This window comes from Octopus sinensis, linkage group LG29 (genome assembly GCF_006345805.1).
Source record: "Octopus sinensis linkage group LG29, ASM634580v1, whole genome shotgun sequence".
Classification (NCBI taxonomy): domain Eukaryota; kingdom Metazoa; phylum Mollusca; class Cephalopoda; order Octopoda; family Octopodidae; genus Octopus; species Octopus sinensis.
This window is the reverse complement of record NC_043025.1, coordinates 1,149,155-1,159,154: the sequence shown is the minus strand read 5'-3', so window position 1 is coordinate 1,159,154 and position 10,000 is coordinate 1,149,155. Positions and strand designations below refer to the sequence as shown.

The 10,000-nt window shown below is 42.7% G+C and overlaps 1 protein-coding gene across 1 annotated transcript in view; it reads left to right on the top strand.

The window, feature by feature from the left end:
- LOC118768420 (serine/threonine-protein kinase DCLK1-like) overlaps positions 1-7,588 on the top strand; it is a 32,604-nt gene extending 25,016 nt beyond the window's left edge. The window contains exons 5-6 of the mRNA XM_036514875.1: positions 4,003-4,101; positions 7,407-7,588. Coding sequence (XP_036370768.1) covers positions 4,003-4,101; positions 7,407-7,490 — 183 coding nt within the window. The 3' untranslated portion in view covers positions 7,491-7,588. The remainder of the gene's footprint in view (positions 1-4,002; positions 4,102-7,406) is intronic.
- The last annotated feature ends 2,412 nt before the right edge of the window (positions 7,589-10,000 follow it).

Below are 10,000 nucleotides of genomic sequence, written 5' to 3'. Positions count from 1 at the left end.
CCTTACAAACCCGAGCAACGCCGGGCGATACTTCATAACGAGCCCTTCTGGGTATTAGCGCGCGTCTACGATAAGTCTACGATTTAAAAAAATTACCATCATTTTTTCCCATTTTTAATGCATTTTCTTGCTATTTTTTGGCTATTTTCCGGTACAACAAGCATAATAACAGCAAATATCCAGGGTCTTTATCCGAAAACAAAACAGTGTAAAGTCCCTTTCTTGGAAGAATTAGCAAGAGAAAACAACTCCAAAATAATTGGAATTACTGAAAGTCATCTCAACGAAAACATCCGCAACAGCGAAATCACAATCAATAGATTCAACATCTTCAGATGTGATAGACAAGGCAGATCCCATGGGGGCGTTATCATGTATATCCATGACACCTATGCATGCATAGAACTTGTCAACGAATCAAATGCCTACTGCAGCCTGCTGTGCATAAAAATCATCCAACTTAATACAGTTGTAACAATAATGTACAGACCGCCAAACAGCCCAACATTATCCTTCACTGAGCCACTGACGAAGCTCCAACAAATTCTGGGAAACATGGCGAGTCCAATGCCAGACATTATCCTCCTTGGTGACTTCAACTTCCCTAACATCATCTGGCCACATGGACACATACTAAAACTGGGGACAAAAGCTGAACAAATACAGGCAGCCAAACTGTTGGAAGTCACAGAGAAATTATACCTCAAACAAATGATGACAGAAGCAACAAGAAATAATAATACGATCGACTTGGTTTTCACCAACAACGAGGACACGCTATTTGACCTTCACTCAACCCCAACAATCCTTTCAGACCACAATATTATTGAAATGCATTTACACATTGGTAATGAGCCCAATGCCACAACTCTTAAACAAAAGGACATGCCAAAGCTATGCAGGTATGATTATCACCAGGCAAATTGGGAAACTATTAACAACCAGTTACAAATCATTGACTGGGATCTCTACCTTACTGGGCCAGATAAACACAAGAAATTCTTAAGCAAGATCGAAGAAATATGTGAAAAAAATGTTCCTCTAAAGAAAACCAAGTCCACAAAAAAACCTGTACCACGGGAGCGAAAGATCCTGATGCGCAAAAGGTCAAGACTAAGAAACAAAACATCTAAGCTGACATCAAAACATGAATTACAGAAAGTCCTTGACCAAATATACAGATTAGAAGACAATCTAAAACAACACTATGATGAAGAACGTAACAATGCAGAAAAGAGAGCCATAGAAAACATCAAGAAAAATCTAAAATGTTTCTACAGTTTTGCAAAGAAATACTCGAACACCAAGTCAACAATAGGACCTCTCCAGAGACAAAATGGGGATGTAGTGAATAACCCTATTGAAATGGCAGAAATGTTGGGTCAACAGTATGAAAGTGTCTTCAGTGAGCCATCTAAAACCATGAAGATCCATGACCCAGGAAAATTCTTCAAGGATATCGACCATACTAAACCTACCCTATCCGACATTGATTTCAACCCAGAAGACATAGCAAGAGCCATAGACAAGCTCTCCATGCACTCGGCTGCGGGGCCTGACGGTTTCAATGCCATGATACTTAAAAACTGCAAGGTACAATTGTCGAAACCCCTTTACATGATATGGAGGGAATCTATGGAGAATGGCAAAATACCAAATACATATAAAGAAGCACACATAACTCCAATACATAAAGGGGACAGCAAATCAAAACCAAAGAACTACCGACCAATCTCACTGACATCACACATTATCAAGGTCTTCGAAAGAATAGTTCGTGGAAAACTGGTTGAGTTCCTGGAATCCAACAATCTGATGAATTGCAACCAACATGGATTCAGGTTAGGTAGATCATGCCTTTCCCAACTACTGGCACACCATGACCAAATCCTAGAAAATCTAGAGAATGGATACAACACAGATGTCATCTACCTCGACTTTGCCAAGGCATTTGACAAGGTAGATCATGGCATCCTGGGTCACAAACTTCGAAAGCTAGGAGTAGGAGGAAAAGTTGGTACATGGATACATGAGTTCCTTACAAATAGAACTCAAACAGTCACTGTGAATGGAACCCATTCAACACCATCACCTGTGACCAGCAGTGTTCCTCAGGGTACAGTACTCGGCCCAATCCTGTTTCTCATCCTCATCTCTGACATAGATGAAGATACAACCAGCAACGTCTCATCCTTTGCTGATGACACCAGGGTCATGAGACAAATCAAAGACGAGGTGGATACAGAGGCTTTACAAAAGGACCTGACCACCATATATAAATGGCAGGAAACAAACAACATGTTGTTCAATGATAAGAAGTTTGAACTAATTCGCTACGGAACAGATCAAGATCTGAAAAATACAACAAACTACAGAAACCCATCAGGACAACAAATAATGGAAAAACAGTATGTGAAAGATTTAGGCATACACATGGGAACCAACCTAAAATTCAGAGAACACCTTGACTCAGTCTGTCTTACTGCAAGAAAGTACAGCGGGTGGATCTTGCGCACCTTCAAATCAAGAGATACCTCAACAATGAAAACCCTCTGGAACAGTATGATACTTCCGAGGATTGACTACTGTTCTCAGTTGTGGTCACCAACAACAAAGGGCCAACTATCTAAGATAGAATCGCCCCAAAGAAATTTTACCTCATACTTCTCAGAAACGAGGGACCTGGACTATTGGCAAAGACTCAAAACCTTGAGGATGTACTCAATAGAAAGAAGATTTGAGCGATACCGAATTATATACATTTGGAAAATGATAGAGCAGAAGGTGCCAAACTTTGGTATCAAAACCTACCACTCACTGCGCCACGGAAGACGCTGCCAGCTGCCACCAATCAACAAAAAGGCTGGCCAGGCAGCAAAAACCCTGCGAGAATCAAGTCTGTTGGTTCGAGGAGCACAACTGTTCAACTCCATTCCGGTACATGTCAGAAATCTATCAGGATGCAGTGTGGAATCATTCAAATTGCAGGCAGCTGGATAGATACTTAAGCACCATTAGAGATGAACCCCATCTCCCAGGATATACACAACGAGCACAAACTGACTCAAACTCGCTCCTACACATGTCAAAATTAAGCAGAGAATCCAACCTGGCAACCACACCAGACTCTGAGGGTGGAGTCTTCGACTTGGCCTGAGCATGGACTCAAACCCAAATGAAATGAAATGAAATATAACTCTCTAAAAATGCTTATATGGTTATTTCCCTTACAAACCCGAGCAACGCCGGGCGATAATTCATAACGAGCCCTTCTGGGTATTAGCGCGCGTCTACGATAAGTCTACGATTTTTAAAAAATTACCATCATTTTTTCCCATTTTTGATGCATTTTCTTGCTATTTTTTGGCTATAACCTTCTAAAAATGCTTATATGGTTATTTCCCTTACAAACCCGAGCAACGCCGGGCGATACTTCATAACGAGCCCTTCTGGGTATTAGCGCGCGTCTACGATAAGTCTACGATTTTAAAAAAATTACCAACATTTTTTCCCATTTTTAATGCATTTTCTTGCTATTTTTTGGCTATAACTCTCTAAAAATGCTTATATGGTTATTTCCCTTACAAACCCGAGCAACGCCAGGCGATACTTCATCACGAGCCCTTTTGGGTATTAGCGCGCGTCTACGATAAGTCTACGATTTTAAAAAATTACCATCATTTTTTCCCATTTTTAATGCATTTTCTTGCTATTTTTTGGCTATAACTCTCTAAAAATGCTTATATGGTTATTTCCCTTACAAACCCGAGCAACGCCGGGCGATACTTCATAACGAGCCCTTCTGGGTATTAGCACGCGTCTACGATAAGTCTACGATTTAAAAAAATTACCATCATTTTTTCCCATTTTTAATGCATTTTCTTGCTATTTTTTGGCTATAACTCTCTAAAAATGCTTATATGGTTATTTCCCTTACAAACCCGAGCAACGCCGGGCAATACTGCTAGTAAATAATAATTTTCTTTTCTCCTAATTTCCTAGAATGACACTGCGAAAGATAACAAATTACATGTGGCCAAGGAACTTAACCAATATTTCACACGTACCAAAAAACCAAAAGATGGTTTGGCAGTCATAGCAGTAAGTGAAAAATTCTTCAAATAATGTGAAAAGACAAATTTTTTTTTAATATTTTTAAAATCTGAGATCGGAGTTCGATCCTGTTTATCTTTCATAGAACCATAATTTTTGGATATGTCTGGATGAATTAGGAATGGAATTATAAGCAGAACAATCTGTAGATTGTATTCTGTGCTATCTATCTATCTATCTATCTATCTATCTATCTATCTATCTATCTATCTATCTATCTCTCTATCTATCTATCTATCTATCTATCTATCTATCTATCTGTCTGTCTATCTATCTATCTGTATATCTATCTATCTCTCTCTCTATCTATCTATCTATCTATCTATCTATCTATCTATCTATCTATCTATCTATCTATCTATATCTATCTATCTATCTATCTATCCGCTCAGTCGAAGTTGACTCTCGGTTACTCGTTGGATCAGTGTCCCCCAGGCAGTTCTATCCTGGGTCGCTTCTTTCAGGTTGGCTATGTCCATTCCCGTGTCACTCTTGATGGTGTCAAGCCAACGGGATCTTGGTCGGCCCCTGTTGCCACTGACCATTCCGAGCATGATGTCCTTCTCCAGGAATTTTCTTGTTTTTACTTGTTTCAGTCATTTGACTGCGGCCATGTTGGAGCACCGCCTTTAATCGAGCAACTCGACCCCGGGACTTATTCTTTGTGAGCCCAGTACTTATTCTATCGGTCTCTTTTGCCGAACCGCTAAGTGACAGGGACATAAACAACCAGCATCGTTTGTCAAGCAATGCTAGGGGAACAAACACAGACACACAAACACACACACATACACATACATACATACATATATATATATATATATATATATATATAGAGAGAGAGAGAGAGAGAGAGAGAGAGAAGTAAATATATGGCACAATGAAGTACCGATATTTACTGGAAATAGCGAACGTAATAATACGACGCTAATGTATAGCTTCACCGCGTATGTACTAGCAAAAATGCGTGTGTGCAACAAACTTGAAAAAAATTGTCTTACCTCCAGGGAGAACATCTGAAAGATGAAATACCTAGAAAAGGATAATATGGGCCCGGCGCCGGTTTCAGATTTTTCAAGATATACCTGCCCACATATACTTGATCTATCTTCATCAGCCAAACATATACCACGACAACCTTTCAGATGTTACCACATTAATGCCATTACACTCGACTGAAACGCCGAAACGCTAACAGCACGAGAACGGTGAAGAAGTTTCAATAAATTAGTAATGCAATACTAGAGTATTCTTTCCAGTAAAGAATAGCCCGTGAGGGAAAAATATACAAAGAAGTAAATATATGGCACAACGAAGTACCGATATTTACTGGAAATAGCGAACGTAATAATACGACGCTAATGTATAGCTTCACCGCGTATGTACTAGCAAAAATGCGTGTGTGCAACAAACTAGAAAAAATTGTCTTACCTCCAGGGAGAACATTTTTGCTATTGCATACGCGGTGAAGCTATACATTAGCGTCGTATTATTACGTTCGCTATTTCCAGTAAATATCGGTACTTCGTTGTGCCATATATTTACTTCTTTGTATATTTTTCCCTCACGGGCTATTCTTTACTGGAAAGCAATACTCTAGTATTGCATTACTAATTTATTGAAACTTCTTCACCGTTCTCGTGCTGTTAGCGTTTCGGCGTTTCAGTCGAGTGTAATGGCATTAATGTGGTAACATCTGAAAGGTTGTCGTGGTATATGTTTGGCTGATGAAGATAGATCAAGTATATGTGGGCAGACATATCTTGAAAAATCTGAAACCTGCGCAGGTCCCACATTATCCTTTTCACCATCCTCGCAATTTTTTCTAGTTTGTTGCACACACGCATTTTTGCTAGTACATACGCGGCAAAAGAGACCGATAGAATAAGTACTGGGCTTACAAAGAATAAGTCCCAGGGTCGATGCTGGTGTGTTTACGTCCCCGTCACTTAGCGGTTCGGCAAAAGAGACCGATAGAATAAGTACTGGGCTTACAAAGAATAAGTCCCAGGGTCGATGCTGGTGTGTTTACGTCCCCGTCACCTAGCGGTTCGGCAAAAGAGACCGATAGAATAAGTACTGGGCTTACAAAGAATAAGTCCCAGGGTCGATGCTGGTGTGTTTACGTCCCCGTCACTTAGCGGTTCGGCAAAAGAGACCGATAGAATAAGTACTGGGCTTACAAAGAATAAGTCCCGGGGTCGATGCTGGTGTGTTTACGTCCCCGTCACTTAGCGGTTCGGCAAAAGAGACCGATAGAATAAGTACTGGACTTACAAAGAATAAGTCCCAGGGTCGATGCTGGTGTGTTTACGTCCCCGTCACTTAGCGGTTCGGCAAAAGAGACCGATAGAATAAGTACTGGGCTTACAAAGAATAAGTCCCAGGGTCGATGCTGGTGTGTTTACGTCCCCGTCACTTAGCGGTTCGGCAAAAGAGACCGATAGAATAAGTACTGGGCTAACAAAGAATAAGTCCCGGGGTCGATTTGCTCGACTAAAGGCGGTGCTCCAGCATGGCCGCTGTCAAATGACTGAAACAAGTAAAAGAGTAAAAGAGTATATATATATATAAAGCCTTGTGAGTGGATTTGGTAGACGGAAACTGAAAGAAGCCTGTCGTATATATGTATATATATATATAAGTGTGTGTGTCTGTGTTTGTGTGTCTGTGTTTGTCCCCCCCCTAGCGTTACTTAGCGGTTCGGCAAAAGAGACCGATAGAATAAGTACTGGGCTTACAAAGAATAAGTCCCAGGGTCGATGCTGGTGTGTTTACGTCCCCGTCACTTAGCGGTTCGGCAAAAGAGACCGATAGAATAAGTACTGGGCTAACAAAGAATAAGTCCCGGGGTCGATTTGCTCGACTAAAGGCGGTGCTCCAGCATGGCCGCTGTCAAATGACTGAAACAAGTAAAAGAGTAAAAGAGTATATATATATATAAAGCCTTGTGAGTGGATTTGGTAGACGGAAACTGAAAGAAGCCTGTCGTATATATGTATATATATATATAAGTGTGTGTGTCTGTGTTTGTGTGTCTGTGTTTGTCCCCCCCCCTAGCGTTACTTAGCGGTTCTGCAAAGAGAGACCGATAGAATAAGTACTGGGCTTACAAAGAATAAGTCCCGGGGTCGATTTGCTCGACTAAAGGCGGTGCTCCAGCATGGCCGCAGTGAAATGACTGAAACGAATTTTTTTTTCATAAAAAAAATGGAATTGAAACAGTTTTACGTTTTTTATTGCTTTTTATTTATTTATTTTTTTATTTTTCGTTTTTTTGTTTTTTTTTGCAGTCGACTGCTCTCGATAAAGGGTCCAAGTACTTCCGGGGCCGCGGAGCCTTTACTGTGCACCCGAAACAGGACGAAGTCTTTTAAGCTCCACCAATGTTCCTTCCACATCTACTTTTATTGAATTTTCATTGAAACACACCTACAACAACAACAACAACAACAACAACAACAACAAGCACAAAGCTATTTGAATTCTCGGCGACTCCAGCAATAGCAAGAACACTAAAAAAAAAACTGCAGTGGATGCGCAATGGCCCAGTGGTTAGGGCAGCGGATTCGTGGTCGGAGGATCGCGGTTTCGATTACCAGACCGGGCGTTGTGTGTGTTTATTGAGCGAAAACACCTAAAAGCTCCGCGAGGCTCCGGCAGGGGTCGGTGGCGACCCCTGTTGTACTCTTTCACCACAACTTTCTCTCACTCTTTCTTCCTGTTTCTGTTGTACCTGTTGTAACGGGCGTTGTGAGTGTTTATTGAGCGAAAACACAAAAAGCTCCACGGGGCACCGGCAGGGGTCGGTGGCGACCCCTGTTGTACTCTTTCACCACAACTTTCTCTCACTCTTTCTTCCTGTTTCTGTTGTACCTGTTGTACCGGGCGTTGTGAGTGTTTATTGAGCGAAAACACCTAAAAGCTCTACGGAGCTCCGGCAGGGGTCGGTGGCGACCCCTGTTGTACTCTTTCACAACAACTTTCTCTCACTCTTTCTTCCTGTTTCTGTTGTACCTGTATTTCAAAGGGCCGGCATTGTCACTCTCTGTGTCACGCTGAATATCCCCGAGAACTCCGTTAAGGGTACACGTGTCTGTGGAGTGCTCAGCCACTTACACGTTAATTTCACGTGCAGGCTGTTCCGTTGATTCGGATCAACCGGAACCCTCATCGTCGTAACCGACGGAGTGCTCCTGCAGGGGATTGTGGCGACCCCTGTTGTACTCTTTCACCACAACTTTCTCTCACTCTTACTTCCTGTTTCTGTTGTACCTGTATTTCAAGGGGCCGGCCTTGTCACTCTCTGTGTCACTCTGAATATCCCCGAGAACTACGTTAAGGGTGCACGTGTCTGTGGAGTGCTCAGCCACTTACACGGTAATTTCACGAGCAGGCTGTTCCGTTGATTCGGATCAACCGGAACCCTCGTCGTCGTAACCGACGGAGTGCTCCTGCAGGGGATTGTGGTGATCCCTGCTGTACTCTTTCACCACAACATTCTCTCACTCTTACTTCCTGTTTCTGTTGTACCTGTATTTCAAGGGGCCGGCCTTGTCACTCTCTGTGTCACGCTGAATATCCCCGAGAACTACGTTAAGGGTGCACGTGTCTGTGGAGTGCTCAGCCACTTACACGGTAATTTCACGAGCAGGCTGTTCCGTTGATTCGGATCAACCGGAACCCTCGTCGTCGTAACCGACGGAGTGCTTCACTTGAGCGAAAACGCCTAAAAGCTCTACGAGACTCCGGCAGGGGTCGGTGGCGACCCCTGTTGTACTCATTTGTCACAACTTTTTCTCACTCTCTCTTTCTGTTTCTTGGGTAACGCTGAGGGGAGGGGGAACACATACGCCACAAAAACCGGGAAACCGGGCCCACGAGCCCGGCTAGGCTTGAAATGGGCGAATTTATTTTGTGGAGGCGCAATGGCCCAGTGGTTAGGGCAGCGGACTCGTGGTCGGAGGATCGCGGTTTCGATTCCCAGACCGGGCGTTGTGTGTGTTTATTGAGCGAAAACACCTAAAAGCTCCACGAGGCTCCGGCAGGGGTCGGTGGCGACCCCCTGTCCTACTTTTTCGCCCCAACTTTCTCTCATACTTTCTTCCTGTTTCTTGGGTAACGCAGAGGGTGGGGGAACACATACGCCACAGAAACCGGGAAACCGGGCCCATGAGGGTTAGGGTTAGGCTAGGCTTGGAAAGGGGGCACAAAAAAATCAGCAGCAATTGCTATAACAACAACAACAACAAATGCAAGAACAAGAATTAAGACGATGATAACAGCTTCAACAATAATAATTAAAATATTCATCACGGAAAGTGACGACGGAAGAGAGGACGAAAAAACATTGATTTTCCTTCCTTCTTTTACATATATTTTTTACTACCCAGCGTCCAATTACTCCCTCCACAACACTAATCTCAAAAAGTCTTCTTGTGAACGTGACCTGGGTATTATTGTCGACAGAGATTCGTGTTGGACAAAACACATTGCTAAAATTGCCAAGAAGGCTGAGGGTGTCTTGGCATCACTCACCAAGTCCTTTGTGAGCCGCTCTCCGACTATCTATCTGCGGCTTTATATAGCTATGGTAAGATCTCACCTGGAATTTGCATCACCGGTCTGGAACCCCTTTCTTGCCCAGGATATCAATCGTCTGGAAGCCGTTCAGCGATGTGCAACCAAAAGAATAACCTCCATCAGGAATTTGCCATATTCTGAACGCCTTACTTCCCTGGGCATGGATACATTGAAACTCCGACGTCTGGCAGCTGACGTGGCAGACACCCATAAAATTATTAACCATCTTACAAACAATAACTCTGAGCACCTTTTCAAACTCCACCCATCTAACACCCGTGGTCATATTTAGAAAGTCAGAAAA